We start from the raw sequence: 25215 nt of genomic DNA, 5'->3' as shown, positions 1-25215 counted from the left end.
TGCCCAAAAGTTCCCTTGTGCCATTCCTACTCCCACCCCTAACCCCAGGTATCCCCTAATCTGCTGTCTCTGTAAATTTTGCCTTTTCTGGACTTTTCATGTGAATGGAACCATGCAACATGTAGTCTTCTGTGTCTGGCTTCTTTCACTTAGCATAATGTCTTGATGTTCATCCTTGTTGTAGTATGTGTCAGTAGTTGGTTCTTTTAATTACTGAATAGTGTTCCATTGTATGGACATGTCATAGTTTGTTTATCTGTTCACCTGTTGATGGACATTTGGGTTGTTTCCAGATTTTTTAAGCTGCTGTGAACATTTGTGTGGTCTTTGTATGGACATATGTTTAAATTTCTCTTGGTCAAATACCTGGGAGTGGAATAGCTGGGTCATATTATAGGTCTATATTTAATATTTTAAGAAATTGCCAAACTGTTTCCCAAACAGGTGTACCATTTTACATTCCCATTAGTAATGTATGAAAGTTCCAGTTGCTCTGCATTCTCACCATCACTTGGTATGGTGAGTCTTTCTCATTTTAGATATTGCAATAGGTGTGTAATAGTATCTCTTTTTTTTTTTTTTTTAAGCTTTGCTTTTTAGTACTTTTAATGCTTCTTTCATTATTCCCTTGTGGTATCTCTATAGTGCCATTTTATTTTATTTTATTTTATTTATTTATTTTTTAACATCTTTATTGGATTATAATTGCTTTACAGTTTTGTGTTAGTTCCTGCTGTATAACAAAGTGAATCAGCTATATGTATACCTATATCCCCATATTCTCATTATGGTTTTGATTTGCATTTACCTAAATACTAATGATGTTGAACATCTTTTCATATGCTTATTTGCCATCCATGTTTTTGGTAAAGTGTTCATATTTTCCCCCATTAAAAATAATTGGGCTGTTTTCATATATATATATACACACATATATATTTTGCATGTAAGTCATTTATCAGATAAGGGATTTACAAATATTCTCTCTCAGTCTGTGACTTGCTTTTCATTCTGTAAGCAGTGTCTTTTTTTTTAAATTGATTTTTAAATTGAAATATAGTTGATTTACAATGTTGTGCCAATCTCTGCTATACAGCGAAGTGACTCAGTTTTACATATCTATCTGTCTATATATGTACAGATATAGATAGATAGATAGATACATTCTTTTTTTAATATTCTTTTCCATTATGGTTTATCCCAGGAGACTGGATATAGCTCCCTGTGCTATACAGTAGAACCTTGTTTATCCATTCTAAATGTAATAGTTTGCATCTGCCAACCTCAAACTCCCAGTTCATCCCTCTCCCTCCGTGCCTTCCCCTTGGCAACCACAAGTCTGATCTCTATGTCTGTGAGTCTGTTTCTGTTTTATAGATAGGTTCATTTTTGCCATATTTTAGGTTCCACATATAAGTGATATCATTTGGTGTTTGTCTTTCTCTTTCTGACTTGCTTCACTTGAGTATGATAATCTCTAGTTGTATCCATGTTGCTATAAATGGCATGATTTTGTTCTTTTTATGGCTGAGTAGTATTCCATTGTATACATCTTCTTTATGCATTCATCTGTCAATGGACATTTTGTAAGCAGTGTCTTTTGAGGAGCAGATATTAATTTTGATGATGTCCAGTGTATCAATTTTTTTTTTATGGATCATGCTTTTGATATTGTATCTAAGAAAGAGGTCTCCTAAGTTTTCTAAAGGTTTTATGGTTTTAGGTTTTAAATTTAGGTCTAGAATTTTTTTTGTGCATGGAGAGAGCTGTGGATGGGAGGGTTTTGTTTTGTTTTTTGGCATATGAGTATCAAATTGTGCTAGCACCGTATTTTTTTTTTTTTCAAAAATTCATCAATTTTGATGTCTTTTTTTATTTTTTATTTTTATTTATTTATTTATTTATGGCTGTGCTGGGTCTTCGTTTCTGTGCAGGGGCTTTCTCCAGTTGCGGCAAGTGGGGGCCACTCTTCATCACGATGCGCGGGCCTCCCACCATCACGGCTTCTCCTGCTGCGGAGCACAGGCTCCAGACGCGCAGGCTCAGTAATTGTGGCTCATGGGCCCAGCCGCTCCGCGGCATGTGGGATCCTCCCAGACCAGGGCTTGAACCCGTGTCCCCTGCATTGGCAGGCAGACTCTCAACCACTGCGCCACGAGGGAAGCCCTAGCACCGTATTTTTACCATCCATTTTCAAGAAAGTGAATTGCTTGTCACTTTTATTGAAAATCAGTTAACCATATGTTTATGAATCTATTTATGGACACTATTTGGTTCCACTGATTTATTTGTCTATATTGACATCAATACCACACTGTCTTGTTAACTATAGCTTTGTAATAAGTCTTTAAATCAGATAATGTAAATCTTACAGTTTTGTTCTTTGTTATCAAAATTGTTTTGGCTCTTCTAAGTCCTTTCCTTTATATTTCCATATACATTTTAGAATCATCTTGTCAATTTCTTGTTAAAAAGCTTTCTGGGATTTTGATTGGGGTTGTGTTAAGGCTGTAGATCAATCTGGGGAGAATTCATAGCCTTATAATAATAGTGAGTCTGTCTACTGATCCATGAACACAGTATATCTTTCCATTTGTTTAAGTCATCTTTAACTTCTCTCAGCAGTGTGTTTCAGGGTACAGATTTTATGCATCTTTTGTCAGAATTATCCCTAAGTATTTCATTTTTGATACTATTATAATTGATATTTTTAAAAATTCAGTTTCTGTTTGTTGCTAGTGTATAGCAATACAATTACTTATTGTATCTTAGGAAGATGTAACTATGGAAGGACACAGAGAGGTGTAACATTGCTTGCTTGGAAGATGGAGGAAGGGGACCATTAGCCAAGAAGAGTACGTGGCCTGTAGAAACTGGAAAAGGCTAAGAAATGGATCTCTCCCTCCTTCTGATCAGACTGGCTAGGTTTTCTCAAAGACAATCTTTGGTTTCATTTCTTTTTCTCTGTTGCTTTTCTATTTTCTATTTTATTGATTTCTGTCTAATTTCTATTGTTTCATTTCTGCTGTTTAATTTGGATTTCATTTGCTCTTTTCTAGTTTCTTAAGGTGTAATCTGAGGTTGTTGATTTGAGACTTCCTTCTTTTCTAACATGGGTATTTTAGTGCTATAAATTTCCCTCTAAGTATAGTTTTAGCCACATCCTACAGATTTTGATATTGTGTTTACAGTTTATTCAGATCAAAATACTTTTAAATTTCCCCTTTGACTACTACTTTGACTTTTGGATTATTTAGAAGTATGTTATGTAGTTTCCAAATGTTTTGGGGGATTTTCCAGATGTTGTTGTATTATTGATTGGTAATTTAATGCCATTGTAGCCAGTGAACATTGTATGACTTGAATCTCTTTAAATTTATTGAGACCTGTTTCAATGCTGAGAATATGGTCTATCTTGGTAAATGTTCCAAGTGCACGTGAAAAGAATATGTATCCTATTATCATTGGGCAAGTGTTATATAAATGTCAATTAGATCAAATTGGTTAGTGTTCTTCAGATCTTCTATATGCTTATTTTCTATTAATTTCTATCAGTTATTTAGAGAGGTGATGAAATATCACACTATATTTGTAGATATATGTTTCTCCTTAGTGTTAGATTAGCTTTTGCTTCATGTACTTTGAAGTTCTATTATTTGATGTATAAATGTTTAGGATTGTTGTGTCTTCTTGATGAACTAACCCCTTTATCATGATCAAATTTATCCTCTTTATCTCTGGTAGTATTATTTGCTCTGAAATCTATTTTGTCTGATATTATTATAGCCAGTCAGGCTTTCTTTGGTTAGTATTAGCAAGATATATCTTTTCCCATTCTTTTACCTTTAACCTATTTGTGTCTTTATATTTAAGGTGGCTTTCTTATAGGCTTCGTAGAGCTGGGTGTTGCTTTTTATCCAATCTGACAATCTCTGTCAATTACTTGGAGTGTTTAGACCATTTAATGTGATTATTGATGTGATGGGATTCAAATCTACCTACTTAGTATTAGTTTTCTGTTTGTCCCATGTGTTCTTTGTTCATTTATCCCTATTTTTATGCTTTTCTTTGAATTAATTATTTTTCATTCCATTTTACCTCTTTTTATTGACTTATTAGTTGTGATAGTTAAAAAATGACACCTCGGGCTTCCCTGGTGGCTCAGTGGTTAAGAATCTGCCTGCCAATGCAGGGGACACGGGTTCAAGCCCTGGTTTGGGAAGGTCGCACATGCCATGGAGCAACTAAGCTCGTACACCACAACTACTGAGCCTGTGCTCTAGAGCCCATGAGCCACAGCTGCTGAGCACACGCGCCACAACTACTGAAGCCCGTGTGCCTAGAGCCCATGCTCTGCAACAAGAGAAGCTACCGCAATGAGAAGCCCACGCACCAAAACGAAGAGTAGCCCCTGCTCGCCACAACTAGAGAAAGCCCGTGTGCAGCAACATGAAGACCCAACGTAGCCAAATAAATAAACTAATTAATTAATTAATTAACAAAACAAAAAAATGACCCCCCGCCCCTCACCCCCAAGGATGTCACTTTCCTAATCCCAGGAACCTGTGAATATGTCACGTTACATGGCAAAGAGGTATTAGGGTTGCAGATAGAATTAAGGTTTTCAAACAGCTGACCTAAAATAGGGAGATTATCATATTTTCTGAGTAGGCCCATTTTAGTCACAAGAGTCCTTCTTCTAAAAGTAGAAGAGGAAGATGTATGGAGGACACAGAGAAATGTAACATTACTTGCTTTGAAGATGGAGGAAAGGGACCTTGAGCCAAAGAGAGTGCCTGGCCTCTGGAAACTGGAAAAGACTAGGAAATGGATTCTGTCCTATGTCCTAAAGCCTCCAAAAAGGAGCACATCCCTGCCAACCACTCGGTATAGCCCAGTGAGATCTGTATTTGTTGGGTTTCTCGCTTATAGAACTCTAAGATGATAAATTTGTGTGGTTTAAGCTGCTAACGTGTGTGGTAATTTTTTACAGCAACAACAAAGAAATTAATACATAGTTATAATTCTTTATGTCGTGTTACCGTGTTAGCGGTTGCTGTGAAGTTTGTAGCATACATCTTTAGCTTATCAAGCACTAACTTCAACTGATATTTTACTAGCTCATGTATAGTGTAAAGACCCTACAACAGTATGCTTCCGTTCTCTCTTCCTGGCCTTTGTGCTATTGTCATCATACGTTTTACTTCTATATATGTTATAGCCTCCACAGTATATTGTTACTTTTTTTGCTTTAAACAGTCAATTATCTTTTATGATCAATTATCTTTTAAAGAGATTTGAAAATAAGAAAAATATACACCGAGTTAGTTACTATTACCAGTGCTCTTTATTACTATGTATAGATTCAGGTTTCCGTCTGGTATCATTTTTCTACATCTTGAAGGGCTTCCTTTATCATTTCAAGTAGTGTAGGTTTGTGGCGATAAATTCTTTCAACTTTTGTATGTCTGAAAATTCAGTATTTCACTTTAGTCTTTGAAAAATATTTTCACTATTTAAGTAAATCTAAGTTGGCAGGGATTTTGGTTTTTTGTGGGTTTTTTTGTTGTTTTCTGTTTTTGTTTTTGTTTTTTTTTGCTTTCAGTACTTTAAAGATATTATATGATAGCAATCTCTTCTTGCTTGTGTTTATTGAGAAATCTGCTGTAATTTTTACATTTGTTCCTCTATGTATAATGTGTCTTTTTTCTCTTGCTCCTGTTAAGATTTTCTCTTTATCACTGTTTTAAGAAATTTGATTATATTACTACTTGTAGTTTTCTTTATGTTTCTTATACTTGGAACTTGTTGAACTTCTCAAATCTGGGTTCAAATTATAGTTATTATCATATGTGGAAATTATTTCTTCAAATATTTTTCTGTGCTTCCATTTAAAAAAAAAATTTTTTTAAATTAATTAAATTAATTTTTGGCTGCGTTGGGTCTTTGTTGCTGCGCATCGGCTTCATCTAGTTGCAGCGAGTGGGGGCTACTCTTTGTTGCAATGTGCGGGCTTCTCAACGTGGTGGCTTCTCTTCTTGTGGAGCACAGGCTCTAGGTGCGTGGACTTCAGTAGTTGTGGCTCATGGGCTCTAGAGCGCAGGCTCAGTAGTTGTGGTGCATGGGCTTAGTTGCTCCACAGCATGTGAGATCTTCCTGGACCAGGGATTGAACCTGTGTCCCCAGCACTGGCAGGCGGATTCTTAACCACTGCGCCACCAGGGAAGTCCCTGTGCTTCCTTCCTTTGAGAACTCAATTAGAAACATTTTGGCCCCTTGAATTTGTTCTACAATTTGCTGATGTTCTGTTCATTTCTTTTCAGTCTTTTTTTTTCTCTGTGTGTTTTGTTTTGAATAGTTTCTGTTGATATGTCTTTGAGTTTTCTTCTGCATTGTCTACTTTGCCATTAAATCTCTTACAGTGTATTTTTCACCTTAGACAGTGTAATATTCATCTCCAGAAGCTTTATTTGGGTCTTTTAAAAATATATCTTCCATGTCTCTACTTAATATATGCAGTCTTTCCTAAAGCTTTTTGAACATATGGAATCCAATCATAATAATGATTTTAATATCCTTGTAGAAACGTGGGATTCACCTTAGATTTTTTTCCTGAAGCCCAAGATACATTTCAGCTTCATAAATATTAGATTCTTAATATTTTAAAATCCATCCCACAGGGGGAATTTCCAGTAATGGTGGAGAGTAAAGCAGTCTCCTGAACCTTCCCACAGATAATAATTATAAAATATGTAAAAAATATATTTAAATAAAGTGGAAAGTATCCAAAAGCAGAAAGAAGCTAGAGGAGAGTTTACTCTTGAAAAACACTAACTGGAAATGATAAGAATTGTGAGTTTGCAGCTTTTTAAAATTTTTGCCTGAGGGCATTCATCAACCCCCATAACAGAGGAAAGTGGCAGTGGAAAACCTCAGTTTTACTTTCTTATGGTGGCAAAGAACAGAGTTCAGGGTAGAAAAATTACCTGGAAACATAAGGGGAGGAGCTCTTGAAAGTTAAAAAAACCCCAACAACACAGAAGAAGGTGAAACCCATAACCTGACCATAAACCCCACTAAAATCCCCTGGCTGAACGTCTAAACTACACCTACATGGAGAAATTCCAGAGGGCCTGGTGAAAAAGCATACAGAGATCAGAGAGGCAGAGTCCTGTCTTTGAAAGACAGAACCTAAACCAGGTGAGCTCTGTGAGTTTGCTGCTTTTTTAACTGAATTCATTACCCAACCATGTGTAACTCAGGTGGCAGAAATCTGATGTTTTATTTGCTTGAGGTATCAGAGGACAGACTCTAAGACTGAAAAGTTAGGGAGTAATCTCAGTCAGAACAGGCCCTGAATGTGAGTATAATCTATGGCCAAATTCTTGGCCAATTACCAGATTCACAAGAAAACCTACAGGGGACCAGGCTGAAAAAGTAGCTGCAAGAATTACAAAGAGATATCAGTTGCTGCACATTGCAGGGGAAGCAAACTCTACAGATTAAATCCAGATAAGTTACTTGCCTGCTAGGAAAAATACAGTGGCATTGGTGTAAAGGTAGATTAAACCACTGAAACAGAATAGACTCCAGAGAAAGACGCACACAAATATGGCCAGTTGATGTGTTCAGGCAATTCAGTGGGAAAGGATAATCTTTTCAATAAATGGTGCTGGAACAATTGGATAGTGATATGGAAAAACATGAACCTTGACCCTTACCTCATACAATACAGAAAAACTAGCTCAAAATGGATTGTAGGCCTAAATTTAAGAGCTAAAACTATAAAACTTGTAGAAGAAAACAGGAAAACATTTTTGTGATCTTGTCAATAAATACATACATAAATAAGTCACTAACATCGTGAACCATAAAAGTAAGAACTGATAAATTGGAACTCATCAAAATTACAAGCTTTTGCTGTTTAAAAGACACCATTAAGAAAAATGAAAAGGCAAGCAACAGACTGGGAAAATGTATTTCCAAATTAAATACCTAACAAAGGACTTGTTTCTAGAATATACAAAGAGCTCTTGTAACTCAGTTAGAAAACTAATAATGAAACAAAGGATTTCTACAGATAGTCTACCAAAGAAGTTATACAGGTGTCCAGAAAGTACATGAAAAGGTGCTCAACATCATTCACCATTAGAAAAATGCAAATTAAAATGGCTAAAATTAAAAGACTTATAACAAATTCTGGCAAGGTTATAGAACCTGGAATGCTCACACTGGTGGTGGGACTATATAATGGCACAACTTTGGAAAATTGTTTGGCAGTTTTTTAAAAAGTTAAAGGTACATCTTCCATATGACCAAGCATTCTACTTGTAGATATTTAACCAAGAGAAATGAAAGGATATGCTTATACAAAGACTTGTAGAGGAATATCTATAGCAGCTCAATTTGTCATAGCCAAAAGCTGGAATCACCTCAAATGTCCATCATTACTGAACGAATAAATATATTTGTATATTCAAATATATTTGTATATTTGTATATTTTATTTGTATAAATATATTTGTATATTCACTTGTAGCATTCAGTAGAATGTTACTCAGCAACTGTAAGGAAAGAACTGTTGGTACACACAGCAACAGATTAATAGCAAAATAATTTTGCTGAGTGAAAGAAGCCAGACCAACAAAAAAAGTATGTACTGTGTGATTCCACTTATGTAAAATTCTAGAAAATGCAAACTAATCTATAGTGACAAGAAACAGAGCAGTGGTTGTTTGGAGGTGGGAGTGGGGAGGAGAAGTGACTACAAAGGAGCGTGAGGAATCTTTGGGAGTGATGGATATGTTCATTGTTTTGATTGTGGTGATGGTTTCATAAGTGTACACATATGTCACATTTTATCAAATTGTATACTTTAAATATGTTCAGTTTACTATATGTCAATTATATCTTAATAAAGTTGTAAAAAAAATGGACAAAGATTTGAATAAACTTCAGAGAAAATATATGTCTGGCCAATAAACATATGAGAAAATTTTCAACCTCATTAGTCATCAGGAAAGTACAAGTTAAATCTCAGTGAGATACCATGAGAATGACAAAAAAAAGGAAAAAGAAAAAAGACCAAGAATACTAAGTATTGGTGAACTTGTGGCACAACTGGAACACTCATACATTGCTTGTGGAAATACAAAATGGTACAGCTTCTTTGGACAATAGTTAACCGATTCTTATAAAGTTAAACATATATGTAATTAGCAATAAATATTTCTAAGAATTTACCCAAGATAAATTAAAATATGTTTATAGAAACATTTGTATTCTAACATTTATAGCAGCTTTATTTATAAGAGCTGAGAACTGAAAACAACTTAAACCTCCATCAGTAGATGAATGGATAAAGAAATTTTGGTATATCTCTATAATGGTATACTACTCGGTAATAACAAGGAGTGAACTATTGATATACTGATATGAATCTTAAAAATGTTATGTTGAGTGAAAGCAGCCAGAAACAAAAATAGTTTGTATATGATTCCTTTTATATGAAGTACAAAAAAAGCCCAAACTAACTAATGGTGACAGAAAACAAATCAGTGGTTGTCTGAGCCTGGGGCTGGAGGCAGGAATATACTGCAAAGGGGCATGAACCAACTGTTTTTTTAATATAGTTGACATATAGTATTACGTTAGTTTCGGGTGTATTACATAGTGATTTGACATTTGCATACTTTATGAAACGATATGTCTAGTGACAGACTGTCCTCATACAAAGTTATTACAATAGTATTGATCATATTCCTTATGCTTTATATTACATCCCTGTGGCTTATTTATTTTATAACTGGAGGTTTGTACCTCTTGATCCCTTTCACCCTTTTCACCCCCACCCCTCAACCCACTTCCCTCTGGCAACCATATGTTTGTTCTCTGTATCTGTGAGTCTGTTTGTTTATCTGTTTGTTTTTTAGATTCCACATATAAATGAGGTCATATGATACTAACCTTTCTCTGTCTGACTTATTTCACTTAGTATAATACCCTCTAGATGTATCCATGTTATCACAAATGGCAAGATGTCATTTTTTATGGCCGAGTAATATTTCGTTGTATATATAATACCACTTCTTCATTCATTCATTCATCTATCAGTGGACACTTAGGTTGCTTTCATAACTTGGCTGTTGTAAGGAATGCTGCAGTGAACATTGGTGTGCATATGTCTTTTCAAATTAGTGGGGTTTTTTTTAACATCTTTATTGGAATATAATTGCTTTACAATGTTGTGTTAGTTGCTGCTGTATAACAAAGTGAATCAGCTATATGTATACATATATCCCCATATCTCCTCCCTCTTGCGTCTCCCTCCCACCCTCCCCATCCCACCCCTCTAGGTGGACACAAAGCACGGAGCTGATCTCCCTGTGCTATGCGGCTGCTTCCCACTAGCTATTTATTTTACATTTGGTAGTGTATATATGTCCATGCCACTCTCTCACTTTGTCCCAGCTTACCCTTCCCCCTCCCCGTGTCCTGAAGTCCATTCTCTACGTCTGCATCTTTATTCCTGTCCTGCGCCTAGGTTCTTCAGAACCTTTTTTTTTTTTTTCATATTCTATATGTATGTGTTAGCATTCGGTATTTGTTTTTCTCTTTCTGACTTACTTCACTCTGTATGACAGTCTCTAGGTCCATCCACCTCACTACAAATAACTCAATTTCGTTTCTTTTTATGTGAGTAATATTCCATTGTATATATGTGCCACATCTTCTTTATCCATTCATCTGTTGATGGATACTTAGGTTGCTTCCATATCCTGGCTATTCTAAATAGAGCTGCAATGAACATTGTGGTACATGACTCTTCTTGAATTATGGTTTTCTCAGGGTATATGCCCAGTAGTGGGATTGCTGGGTTGTATGGTAGTTCTGTTTTTAGTTTTTTAAGGAACCTCCATACTGTTCTCCATAGTGGCTGTATCGATTTACATTCCCACCGAGAGTGCAAGAGGGTTCCCTTTTCTCCACACCCTCTCCAGCATTTATTGTTTGTAGATTTTTTGATGATGGCCATTCTGACTGGTGTGAGGTGATACATCATTACAGTTTTGATTTGCATTTCTCTAATGATTAGTGATGTTGAGCATCCTTTCATGTGTTTGTTGGCACAAATTAGTGTTTTTATTTTCTTTGGGTAAATACACAGAAATGAAATTGCTGGATTATATGGCAGTTCTATTTTCAATTTTTTGAGGAACCTCCATACTGGTTTTCATAAGGGCTGCACCAATTAACAATTCCGTCAGCAGTGCACAAGGATTCTCTTTTCTTCACATCCTCACCAACACCTGCTATTTGTTGTCTTTTTGATGATAGCCATTCTGACAGTTGTGAGGTGGTATCTCATTGCAGTTTGATTTGCATTTCTCTGATGAATAGTGATGTTGAGCCTCTTTTCATGTGTCTGTTGGCCATCTGTATGTCTTTTTTGGAAAAAATGTCTATTCAGGTCCTCTGTACATTTTTCAATTGGATTTTTTTTCTATGTTGAGTTGTATGAGTTCTTTGTATATTTTGGGTATTAAACCCTTTATCAGATATATCACTTGCAAATATGTTCTTTCATTCAGTAGGCTGCCTTTTCATTTTGTTGATGGTTTCCTTTACTGTGCAAAAGCTTTTTAGTTTGATGTCGTCCCATTTGTTTATTTTTGCTTTTGTTTCCCTTGCCTGAGGAGACATATCCAAAAAAAATCAATATTAATATTATGTTAAGACCGATGTCAATATATACACTACCATGTGTAAAATAGATAGCTAGTGGAACTTGCTGTATAGCACAGGGAGCTCAGCTCGGTGCTCTGTGGTGACCTAGATGAGTGGGATGGGGGGGTGGGAGGGAAGTCCAAGAGGGAGGAGATATATATATATACATATACATATAGCTGATTCACTTTGTTGTACAGCAGAAACTTACACAACATTGTAAACCAACTATACCCCAATTAAAAAAAAAAAAAGACTGAGGTCAAATAGCTGACCGCCTGTGTTTTCTTCAGGGAGTTTTATGGTTTCAGGTATTACATTTAAGTCTTTAATCTGTTTTGAGTTTAATTTTATATGTGGTGTGATTAAGTAGTCCAGTTTCATTCTTTCGTGTTTAGCTGTCCAGTTCTCCCAACACCATTTATTGAAAAGGCTGTCTTTTCCCCATTGTATATTCTTGCCTCCTTTGTTGTAGATTAATTGATCATATAAGCATTTTATTTCTGGGCTCTCTGTTCTGTTCCATTCATCTGTGTATCTGTTTTTGTACCAGTACCATATTGTTTTGATTATTGTAGCTTTGTAGTATAGTTTTAAGTCAGGGAGCATGATACCTCCAGCTTTGTTCTTCTTTCTCAAGATTGCTTTGGCTATCCAGGGTCTTTGTGTTTCTATACAAATACTAGAATTATTTGTTCTAGTTCTGTGAAAAATGAATGTTTTTTGTTTTGTTCTGTTTTTGATAAGGATTGCATTGAATCTCTAGATTGTTCTTTCTGGGTAGTATGGCTATTTTAACAATATTAATTCTTCCAGTCCATGAGCATGGGATATCTTTACATTTGTTTGTCATCTTCAGTTTCTTTCATCAATGTCTTTTTTTTTTTTTTTTTTGGCCACACCGTGCTGCATGTGGGATCTTAGTTGCCTGATCAGGGATCGAACCCACGCCCCCTGCACTGGAAGCACAGAGTCTTAACCACTAGACTGCCAGGGAATTCCTATCAATGTCTTTTTTTTATCCTCATAATATTTATTTATGTATTTATTTATTATTGAGGTATAGTTGATGTACAGTATTGTATAAGTTTCAGGTGATTCACAATTTTTAGAGGTTATACTCCATTTATAGTTATTATAAAATATTGGCTATATTCCCTGTGTTGTACAATATATCCTTGTAGCTTATTTATTTTATACATAGAATACATAGAATTTTGAACCTCTTTATCCCCTACCCCTATCTTGCTCCTCCCCCATTCCCTCTCCCCACTGGTAACCACTAGTTTGTTCTCTATATCTATGCCACTTTATTTTTTGTTATATTCACTAGTTTGTTTTATTTTTTAGATTCCACATAAACGTATAAGTGATATCATACAATATTTGCCTTTCTCTGTCTGACTTATTTCACTTAGCATAATACCCTCCAAGTCTATCCATGTTAGTGCAGATGGCAAAATTTCATTCTTTTTTATGGCTGAGTAGTATTCCATTGTATATATATACCGCATCTTCTTTATCTGTTCGTCTGTTGATGGACACTTAGGTTGCTTCCATGTCTTGGCCATTGCAAATAATGCTGCATTGAACATTTCGAATTTGTTTTTTGTTTTGTTTTGTTTTGTTTTTATTTATTTATGGCTGAGTTGGGTCTTCGTTTCTGTGCGAGGGCTTTCCCTAGTTGTGGCAAGCGGGGGCCACTCTTCATCGCGGTGCGCGGGCCTCTCACTATCGCGGCCTCTCTTGTTGTGGAGCGTAGGTTCAGTAATTGTGGCTCACGGGCCTAGTTGCTCTGCGGCATGTGGGATCTTCCCAGACCAGGGCTCGAACCCGTGTCCCCTGCATTAGCAGGCAGATTCTCAACCACTGCGCCACCAGGGAAGCCCCTTGTTTTTGTTTTTATGGATATATACCCAGGAGTGGAATTGCTGGGTATGGAAGTTCTATTTTTAGTTCTTTGAGAAACCTCCATACTGTTTTATACAGTGGTGGCCCCAGTTTACCTTCCCACCAACAGTGTACGAGGGCTCCCTTTTCTCTTTCATCAATGTCTTACAGTTTTCAGAGTATAAGTCTTTTACTTCTTTGTTTAGATTTATTCCTAGGTATTACATTATTTTTGATGCACTTGTAAATGAGATTGTTTTCTTAATTTATCTTTCTGATAGATCATTATGAGTGTATAGAAATGCACCAGATTTCTCTGTATTAATTTTGCATCCTGTAACTTTATTGAATTCATTTATTAGTTCTAATAGTTTTTTGGTAGCGTCTTTAGGATTTTCTATGTATAGTGTCATATCATCTGCAAACAGTGACAGTTTTACTTCTTCTTTTCCAGTTTGGATTCCTTTGATTTCCTTTTGTTGTCAGATTGCTGTGGCTAGGACTTCCAATGCTATGTTGAATAAAAGTAGTGTGAGTGGGCACCCTTGTCTTTTGTTGAGTATGATGTTGGCTGTGGGTTTGTTATATATGGCCTTTATTATGTTGAGGTATGTTCTGTCTATAGCCAGTTTTAGAGAGTTTTTATCATAAAGGGATGTTGAATTTTTGTCAGAACCTTTTTCTGCATCTATTGAGATGATCATATGATTTTTATTCTTCAGTTTGTTAATGTGGTATATCACATTGATTGATTTGTGGATATTGAATCATCTTTGCATTGCTGAGATAAATCCCACTTGCTCATGGTGTATGATCCTTTTCATGTAATGTTGAATTTGGTACACTAGTATTTTGTTGAGAATTTTTGCATCTATGTTCATCAGTGATATTGGTCTGTAATTTTCTTTTTTTGTGTGGTGGCTTTGTCTGTTTTTGGTATCAGGGTGACACTGGCCTTGTAGAATGAGTTCAAAAGTGTTCCTTTCTCTTCAATTTTTGGGAATATTTTGAGAAGGATACGTGTTACTTCTTCTTTAAATGTTTTGTAGAATTCACCTGTGAAGCTGTCTGGTCCTGGACTTTTGTTCATTGGGAGTTTTTTTAATTACTGATTTAATAATTTCATTATTGGAAATTAGTCTGTGGCATGAACCAATTTTTGTGGCTGATAGAAATGTTCTCTCTCTTGATTGTGGTTACATGGGTGTATACACTTGTCAAAACTCATTGACCTATACACTTTAAATGTGTGCAGTTTATTTTGTGTATTACACTTCAATTAGTTGATTTTTAAAAATCCATACAACCACCCTGTTTAACCACTCATCATTTCTCATTTGGATGAATGCAGTAACCTCCTAAGGGGTATTCCTGCTGTTGTCTTACTTCTTCAAACCCATACACTGTGCAGCAACCTGAATGATTCATTTAAAACAAAAACCTGACCTACCTTGTCACTTCCCTGTATATAACTCTTTAATTGTCATCATCATCTGGCTTCTTAAAGTAGCATCTAATGTCTTCTTTAGTCTGACCCCTCACTGTCTTTCCAGCTCATCTATTACTCCCTGCCTCTCACTTTGCTTATGACTCTCATTTCCCAACACTAGCCATGTTAATCTCATTTCTTGTGCTTATACTCATCTCTCCCCTCAGCCTCTCCCCTAGTTTACCCTTTAAAATGCATCTCAGGACTCTCCACCTCCAGAAGGTCTTGATTTATTTATTTAAACCATCCTTCTTCACATGCTTCCTCTCTCCAAGAAAGAGAAGTACTCTGAAGTTTCTTTGGTTCAGTCATAGCTCTTATAGGTATATTTACCATTTTGGCTTATTATGTTTCTAGTCCTTTTTTCCCCACTAGATTATGTACTTGTTGATTATGTTTTAATTATATTTTGGATCCACAGGCCTGTTTTGTAATAGGTGCTTAATACATATTTGTAGAAAGATTGAATATAAATATTAAGTGAGAAAAGAAGGTAAAAGTATACATAGTGTAATTATTACTACTTTGTTTTAAGCAAAACTCTTCACGTAGAAAAAAAATACTGGGAAGATTTATGTCAACATTTTAACACCATTTTGGGTGGTAAGATTAGCTTCTTTAATATTTTTGACAGTTTTGCATTTTTCAAAAAAAAAATTTAACATGCAGTTATTTCATGAGACATGACCTAAAAAACTGGCTGTATAACTTTTGCCTATTCAAATGAATTTTTGCATTTCTCTAGGTCCACAACACAGATACAATTTCTAATCCCTTAACCACAGATCTGACTGTGAAGATTCCTGGTTGGTCAAGTGTACCAGTTCAACCTGAGGCATCAGAGGACCCGGGTGCTACTCCTACCATTCAGCAAGTAAAAATCCCTGGGAAAATCTCAATTGCTACCCCTCTGCCAGTGGCTCCTTCCTACAGTTATGCCACCCCTACCCCCCAGGCCTCTTTCCAGAGCACCTCAGCACCATACCCAGGTGAGGCCCTTTTCTTCTGTCCTTGGAGATAGGACGGGGAAATAGAGATTTTGATCAAAGTGTTCCCTTTTCGTGGAAAGAAAGGAGGGAGGCATGACTTTTAAATACTGTAGGTTAAAAAAATAATAATCCTGTTAATGTCCCTGTAATCATAGGACTTGGTCTCTCAATCCTTTTTTCAATAAGCTCCAGCCTATGGGTATTTTGAGGCTCTTTCGAGAGCCAAATTCCACTGTGCCTAGATTCAATTAAGTAATGTTCAAGGAGCCAAGCAAGCAGAGGCCACTGGGAAGAAAGAGTCGGATCTGTATAACTGTTTGCCTTCTGAATGGGTGATTGTGGGTCAGATATTTCTGTCTGTGATTTCGATAGCATCTTTATTTTTATTTTTTAAATATTTATTTATTTAGGCCGTGCCATGCGGCTTATGGGATCTTAGTTCCTTGACTGGGGATCAAACTGGGGCCACAGCAATGAAAGCACCAAGTCCTAACCACTGGACTGCCAGGGAATTCTGCATCTTTATTTTTAAAGCAACTCATTGGAAGGAGATTTATACAGTGTTGCCTTAACAACAAGTCTGCTTCATAAGTTCCGTTCTAAGGCATTAGGAGGAAATGCTTAATCAAGGGAACTAAGTTGATCTTTATCCCCTGAAAAAGTCAACAGGGTGAAGCAAAGCCAGTGAAAATGAATTTTTGCCTATTTTTAATTTCCTAAGGTTTCCTTCAGTGGTAATATAACATAAAATTTTAGTGTTTCAATCCTGAGGCACTAAAGTAATTTTTGTATTCAGGCAGAATGGTTGTAATTTTTGGTGTAATTGTGAAAGTTTTGGGCTGCGCTGTATTTTTTTTTTTTTATATATAAATTTATTTATTTATTTTTGGCTGCGTTGGGTCTTTGTTGCTGCATGCGGGCTTTCTCTAGTTGTGGTGAGTGGGGGCTACTCTTCGTTGTGGTGTGCAGGCTTCTCATTGCGGTGGCTTCTCGTTGCAGAGCACAGGCTCTAGGCATGCAGGCTTCAGTAGTTGTGGCATGCAGGCTCAGTTGTTGTGGCTCGCGGGCTCTAGAGCTCAGGCTCAGTAGTTGTGGCGCATGGGCTTAGTTGCTCCGCAGCATGTGGGATCTTCCCGGACCAGGGCTCAAACCCGTGTCCCCTGCATTGGCAGGCGGATTCTTAACCACTGCGCCACCAGGGAAGGCCTGCGCTGTATTTTTGACCATTATACTTTCTCTAAGTATAGTGGTTTCTTTCTTTTTTCTTTTTTTTGAAAGTTACTGCAGAAATTCTTATTCCACCTCCTGGAGTGTCTAAATGCTGAAGCTTCCATAATGGATGGTTTCATTTCTCCCCAAGTGCAGTGTTCCCAAGCAGACAGATAAATCTCAAATTTCATATTTGTCTAGGAAACCCTTTTCACCTTCCAGTCTTGGAATATGGGTGAACCAGCCAGTTGTTTGCTTTAAGCTCTCTAGTTCCTAGGTCTCATACCTAGTGAACAATTATTGTTAGAGAAATAAGATTTATATAATCGGTGGTTCTCAACTTCCTGTAAACATTTTTCGTTGTTACAACCATGGAGGAGGGGTGCTACTGACATCTAGTGGGTAGAGACTAGGGATACTACTAAACATCTTACAGTGCACAGGACAATCTCCCCCCATCCCAACCCCAACACACACAAAGAATTGGTCCAAAATGTCGTGGTCCAGAGAATTGGTCCAAAGAATTGGTCGTGCCATAGTTGAGAAACTTTGACATGTATGGAATAGCTGGTGAAAAGCAGAAATATAGTATCTAGCTATTAGCTGATATGGATGTTCCAAAAATGCTAGAGTAGTTCAGGAAGTAGATCAGTTCGAACTGAAATGGTCTGGGAAGATTTTTTGGAGAGAAGCCTGGCTTTTAAGCTAGAAACAAAGTACTGTATTTATAATAAAGTAAGCACACACCCCAACTGAAGAAAAAAGCTTTAGCAAAGTCCCCAAGAGTAGACTTCTCTGGAGCACAAGAGGGAAAATGAGTATAACTAGAGGCAGAATCGGGTGGAAGGGTGAGATGATGTGATCAGATGATGATGGATCTCTGATGCCAGGTTGGGAATTTGGACTGAAACATGGTGTGGGAGTGGGGGTCTTAAGTAGGAGAGTATCATGGTGGGTGAGTATTTTAGAAAAATTCATGGTGATGGGTGTTTTAGGGAGACAGAATAGATTAGAATGGGGAGAGCTAGCAGAGGGAAGACCAGTTAAGATTCTTGGAATTATCTAAGTCTATGGCTGTATCAATTGAAATGGAAAGAAAATTAAGGCTGGCCTTGCGGCCAACACTTGCCTTTTCCTCTAGGAACTTTATATATGTATTTTACTAGAAAGTTATGTATCAGCATAAAGATGATCCTTGAAACAGAGTTGAACTCTGTTTATTGAATTTTGTGGAAAGTACTATATAAAGAGGGCTTAGGGAAAGATCATAGTTAAAATACAGTGGAGAAAAACCCAGAGAGAAAGGAAGAAAGTGGAATAATATGGTGTCATGATAACCACGAGTTTTAAGATGGAGGCAGTCAGCAGTATTAGATACCACAGAGGTGAAGGATGAGGGTTGAGAAACAGCTATTAGATTTGCTAAGGAGCAGTTTGTTGATGACCTCTAAGGATCCTTTTCGGTGGAAAAGTGGGGGCACAGTCACGTTTCAGGGGATTAGAGAGTGGGTAAATAATGAGGAAATGAAGGCAGTAGCTGAATATTGTTTATAGAAGAAATTTGGCCACAAAAGGAAGGAGAGAATTGAGATAGTCTGGATCTAATTTCTTATCTCTTGTGTATTTTCTTCGTTTCCAGTTATAAAGGAACTGGTGGTATCTGCTGGAAACAGTGTCCAGATTACCTTGCCTAAGAATGAAGTTCAGTTAAATGCATATGTTCTCCAAGAGCCAGATGCAGGTAAAACATCCACTTATATTTGTGTAATGTTTTAATTCATAATGGAATCTACATACATTTACTCTCTGTAAAAGTCTTATGAGAATAAGATATAGCTTGAACATGCACAAATATTTATGTGATATGAGAGGCAATATAATGTTTGAGATCATGGGCTTTGATGTCAAGGCTGGGTTCAAATCTGAGCTCAGCCAAGTCATTAGCTGAATGATTTTTTTTTTTAATTATTTATTTATTTATTTATGGCTGTGTTGGGTCTTTGTTTCTGAGCGACGGCTTTCTCCAGTTGCAGCAAGCGGGGGCCACCCTTCATCGCGGTGCGCGGGCCTCTCACTATCGCGGCCTGTCTTGTTGCGGAGCACAGGCTCCAGACGCGCAGGCTCAGTAGTTGTGGCTCACGGGCCTAGTCACTCCGTGGCATGTGGGATCTTCCCAGACCAGGGCTCGAACCCGTGTCCCCTGCACTGGCAGGCAGACCCCCAACCACTGCGCCACCAGGGAAGCCCTAGCTGAATGATTTTAAGCAAATTATTTAACTTCTCTAAGTTTCCATTTCTTTCTCAGTAAAATGAGGATAATAATCCCTACTTCATAAGGTTACTTTAAGGGCAAAATGAAATGGTATATAACGTACCTATATACCTCAGTGCCTAGCACATAGCTGATGCTCATTAAATGTAGATTTTATCATGCCCATTTAAAACTGAGACTCAGGTTAACCTGTTTATTTTGGCCAAACAACTAGTAAGTAGCAGATACAGAACTTGTAGAGAAGTTATTCAAGACTACTACTAATAGATTTGTCACGTAAAAAAAAAAGACAAGCCCAATGTAATATACAATATTCAAATTTATAAAATATATAAATTAGGGGATGATTAATTTATTACTTAAGAAAACTTTTGTAATATGCGCATCCCTTTAACCTTTGAAGTACATGTTAATATAACAAAGTTTGACTTATAAACACATATTCTCTTAAGATTATCTGTGACATGAAGTGAAGCATATGTTGATGGAAAATGATTGCATTGGCTTTGTGTTAACTCTCATTATAAGGTTAGTCAAGTAGCTCATTGTAAGGCTAGTTAAGCAAAATGCCTTACTGTATTCAGGATGGGGTCCTTCCATTTTAGGTACACATGTTTCCAACACAATATCCCTACTTTCTGGGCCTAGTACCAAATAGTGTATTTATGCAAAAAGTACTTTTCCAGAACCTAAATGCCCTCTCTGTTCTTTATTTCTGCCCTCACATTGAGTTTTCCTTATCAGTTCATTCCACCTTCCTATAGAGAAACATATTCCTTTCCTCCTCTGGGGCTAAGTTAAGGTGAATGGATTTGGTGGCCTTTGAAGATGCAGGTAAAGAAAGAACTGCTTTGAGCTGCAGTTGCTTCCACTCTTTTGTGAAAGATATCCTGGCTCTACTGTATTTTCTTTTCTAACCCCTATCTGCATATACATTTCTGTGAGTTGATATCACCTTGTATATCAGTATTCCAAAACACATCAGTTCAAAAACAGATTCTTGCAACTCTCCGCTCCCCAGTTTCTTCAGTCTTAATCAGATACATGAGATGGATGGTTTCAAACTTTGAAAGGTTGGGGACGATGAGGCAGGACCAGCTCTGCTTGTTCTTCATCCCTCTCATCTCCTATGGCGGCTCCTGCAGCACCTCTCAGGATCCCTCTAGGGTTCAGAGGCATGATTTGAAAACCACTGCCCTAAATCATTAAAACCAGCATTCTGTCTAACAGACTTATACGCAGTTGTTCCTACCCTTGGGCAAATTCCTGTCTGTAAGGCATAATTCGTCCCCTGAGCTTTTCTGTTCTAAGAGTATTGTCATTTGTTGAAATTTGTGTTGCTAGCCTTAGATGTTATAAAATTGTCAATTCCCAAGCTAGTGTGAGTCTGTTTTCTGTGTGGGAAAAAAAATTTCTAACTACAGTTCAAGAAATGTCATCTCTTAGCACCAGTCCTACTTCTACTTCTTCTTTCCTGCTCCTCACCTAACCTAACTTCTACGTATACATCTATGAGAGCTGCCTGGGGCTGACAACTGGCCAAAACAAAGCTAGTATTCTCTGGAGGAAGGAAGAGTAATAGATCTTGTATCTCAGGCTTATAAAGTAAAATCTAGTCTTAAGACTGTTTGGAATTAAGTTCTGTGTGTTAACTTTAACTTTTGAACTCATGAAGTAAGAAAAAGATGACCAGTTCTCTGTAAGCATTTGAGACTTCTTTTTTTTTGCCTTTTATTTTTCCCTTTTTGGGTAGTAAATTAATGAAACCTTCCTACCGAATCCCACCCTTTCCTAGCCATAAATGCATCTTGCTCCAAAAAATATTTAAGACCACTTTAACTGGGTAGGGATTCCATTTAGATAACAGGATTCTATCCTCACCCTACCCAGTCATACAGTCTGAGCTACAAATGAGGACCATTTAATGCTTCATTTGATCTTAATTAATTTCAGTGGGGCCTGTTTTAAATGGGCCATCCCTTACCACCTTCCGCAGTGTGTTACTTAGCTCAGCAGGAATGAAGTGGCTCTTTTAACTCACCAGGGTGTGATGACCTCAGTGAGACGAGCATTGTTAGCACTCTTTATTTATTTATTTATTTATTTAAAGAAATTCACGTTCTTTTATTTATTTATTTATTTATTTATTTATGGCTGTGTTGGGTCTTCGTTTCTGTGCGAGGGCCTTCTCTAGTTGCGGCAAGCGGGGACCACTCTTCATCGTGGTGCGCGGGCCTCTCACCATCGTGGCCTCTCTTGTTGCGGAGCACAGGCTCCAGACGCGCAGGCTCAGTAATTGTGGCTCACGGGCCCAGTTGCTCCGTGGCATGTGGGATCTTCCCAGACCAGGGCTTGAACCCGTGTCCCCTGCATTGGCAGGCAGATTCTCAACCACTGTGCCACCAGGGAAGCCCAGCACTCTTTAAAAAGGTATTTTTGAACCATGTTATTTAAAAGTCATTGCTGTTCTTTGTTGCAAAAGAAGTTTTGCAAGAAAATGGCCTTTATTCCCAATGAGTTCATCCATAGTGGTTGGTAGGGCATGTATTTTCACTGGGATGCCATACCATGAGCAACCTGGTATTTTGGGGAGGATTGGCCGAAAGCAGCATGGGTATGGGGCAGGAATGAGCATTGCTGGGAGAGAGTGGAAGAAGCCCTAACTGTAGTTGAGTCAGCAGAATCCACCTTTTCTTTCAACAGAATGTTTGTTTTCCCTTTGGCTTTGGGGTGAAATCTTGAAAACTAAGGTCTTGTCAAGATTTAGAAAAATTTTGTTATTCGCAGGCTATGTGGTTGCCCTCTTTGTGTGTAGGTGTGTGTTTTCATGATTTTTGTAACTGCCCTTCTATAGGAGAAACCTACACCTACGACTGGCAACTGATTACTCATCCTAAAGACTACAGTGGAGAAATGGAAGGGAAACATTCCCAGATCCTCAAACTATCCAAGGTGAATTTGCCTCCTCTCATTTGCAGGGATGGGGTAGAGGTGTTGACCATTTTCTAACATGTATAATAGAGAATTTTCTGTCCACACTTAACTTAGGAACAGTCTTTCAGAAGCAAATCCTCCAAAAGTCTGGCTGGCTGACATCCAGTATTTGTTAGTGTGTGATTCTCAAATTTTCATTTATGGTGAGAATATTGTATAAGCATAGTGGTGATAGCTGAAAATACACACTAAACAGCTTTTAAGGGTAACATAAGGATTTCAGAATTTGGGAGATAAGCTAGGTTATTTGTGGCCACATGACTGTGTAAATTGGCTCAGTCTTTTTTTAGGATTCAGTGTAGTTATTAAGAGCCATAAAAATGTTCATATTCTTTGGCCAAGCAATTTCTTTTTCCTTCCTTCCTTCTTTCTTTCTTTCTTCCTTCCTTCCTTCCTTCTGTCCGTCCTTCCTTCCTTTCTTTCCTCTCTTTCTTTCAACAGCTGTTCATTGTGTACTAGTTATGTGGCAGGTATTGGGGATTTACTAGTGAATTAATCATAATATTAACATTTAAGGAAAATACAGTCTAGTAGGTGCTACTGACCAGAAGCAGGTAGTTATAACAGGAGTACACTAGGTCAGTGCATGGGGTATTGAAGCCCTGGGGAGTTAGAGTAAAATTTCTTAGAGTTGGCCTAGTTGGGTCATGAAAGGTGACTGGCTTACTGGGTAAAGGGTGGAGTTGTAATACCCCAAGCAGAGGAAGCAATATGCCTACTGGGCCAAATAATAGAGAGAAATGTGGGAAAAAGGGAATTTTATGTGGTTCATCCTGACTGGACCCCATGGTATGAGAGGAACAGTGGCACAAGTAAGTTGGAGAGATGCAGGTGCCAGATTGCACAGAGCCTTGTGTGTGCCAGAGTGAGGCCTTTGACTCTTATCCGGAGGGAATATGGTGCCTTTGAAAGGTTTTAAGCAGGAGAATGACAGGTTCAGATTTTCAGTTTAGAAGGATCACCCTGACTGCAGATTGGAGGAGATAAGACTCAAACTAGGGAGACCAGGGAGGAATCTATTGAAAAATGTAGGTGTGAGATGATAATAGTCTGAGTGAAAAAAAACTAAATAAATAAAATAAAACTTAAAAACCACCTATTGAGCTCTTACCATGTGCCAGAAACAGAGCTAATTATTTTATGCAGTTATTTCATTTAATCTTCCTAACAACCCCAAGATGTAAATATTAATATTTGTTTTACAAATGACGAAACTAAAAATTAGAAAAACAAAGTGGTTTGGCCAAAGTGTGCAAAGCTATTAAATGGTAGATTTGAACTGGAACTTTCCATCTCTAAGCCCATGCTCTTAACAACTGTGCTATGATGAATGGTTAAAAACTAAGATGATGACAGTGTGAATGGAGAGAAGTGGGTGGATTTGAGAAATATTATGGAGGTCAACTTGGTGATCAATTAATTGGGTGGAGGTGTTGAGGAAGAGAAGTCCAGGATAATTTTAGCCTTTTGGCTTAGACACCTCATTGGATGTTGGTATATTTGTGGTGATATTCCCTGAAATGAGGAACATAGAAAGAGGAGCAGGTTTGGAAGAGGTGTGCAGATAATTAATTCATGTTGGGACAGAGTGAGTTTGAGGTACCTGTGAAACATTTGAGTGGAGGGACCAATAAGTAGTTGCGGGTAAGGGGCTAGAGATCAGGATGCAAGTCTGGACTGGAGAGATAAATTTGTGCACCAGCGTCAAATAGTTGACAACTGAAGCCGTGAATAGATGAAAACATCCAGAGAGTGTGTAGCGTGAAGTAATAAACGGATTGCAATTGGAATCCTGGGGAACACTGTCATTAAAGGTATGGAAGGAAGAAGAAATGGAAGAAAATGAGGAGTAGGCCTAGAAGTGAAAGCCAAGGAAGGAGAGCATTACAAGAAGAAGGAAGTGGTCAGAAATGCTCCATGCATTTAGTTAGCGTTTACCCAAAGGAGATAATTCAAAAGAAAGAAAAAAATCATTTTAGCTGAAAGATGTTCACCACAGCATTAGTTATAATAGTAAAATTTTGGAAACAACCCAAATATCCAACAATGTGAAATGCTTATGTGAATTATGGCACATTTATTCATATACTCTTCTGCATCCATTAAAATGACTATTTAAGGACTTCCCTGTTAGCGCAGTGGTTAAGAATCTGCCTGCCAATGCAGGAGACGTGGGTTCGAGCCCTGGTCCGGGAAGATCCCACATGCCACGGAGCAGCTAAGCCCGTGCGCCACAACTACTGAGCCAGCGCTCTAGAGCCCGTGAGCCACAATTACTGAGCCTGTGTGCCACAACTGCTGAAGCCCGTGTGCCTAGAGCCCGTGCTCCGCAACAAGAGAAGCCACTACAATGAGAAGCCTGCTCACCGCAACGAAGAGTGTCCCCCGCTCGCCGCAACTACAGAAAGCCTGTGTGCAGCAACGAAGACCCAATGCAGCCAAAACTAAATTAATTAATAAATTAATTAATTTTAAAAAATTAAAATGACTAAGAGACTGTTCTAATAGGGAAAGTGTTCATGCTAAATGAATGGAAGAAAGAATAATAAAAAGTTTGATATATTGTGATTTTAGCTAGGCCCTGAATACCACTGAAATATGAGCTCCTCAAAGGTAGGGACCTTATCTAATTCCTCTCCAAACCC

The 25215-nt window shown here is 37.6% G+C and overlaps 1 protein-coding gene across 4 annotated transcripts in view; it reads left to right on the top strand.

Moving 5' to 3' along the window:
• KIAA0319L (KIAA0319 like) overlaps positions 1 to 25215 on the top strand; it is a 107452-nt gene that overhangs the window by 50235 nt on the left and 32002 nt on the right. For all 4 annotated transcript variants that reach the window (XM_059918978.1, XM_059918969.1, XM_059918988.1 and 1 more), the window contains exons 4-6: positions 15852 to 16095; positions 18944 to 19045; positions 22431 to 22528. In XM_059918978.1, the coding sequence (XP_059774961.1) occupies positions 15852 to 16095; positions 18944 to 19045; positions 22431 to 22528 (444 nt within the window). The remainder of the gene's footprint in view (positions 1 to 15851; positions 16096 to 18943; positions 19046 to 22430; positions 22529 to 25215) is intronic.

Source organism: Balaenoptera ricei, chromosome 1 (genome assembly GCF_028023285.1).
Source record: "Balaenoptera ricei isolate mBalRic1 chromosome 1, mBalRic1.hap2, whole genome shotgun sequence".
Classification (NCBI taxonomy): domain Eukaryota; kingdom Metazoa; phylum Chordata; class Mammalia; order Artiodactyla; family Balaenopteridae; genus Balaenoptera; species Balaenoptera ricei.
Note: the sequence above shows the minus strand (reverse complement) of the source record. Positions and strands in the feature narration are given on the sequence as shown.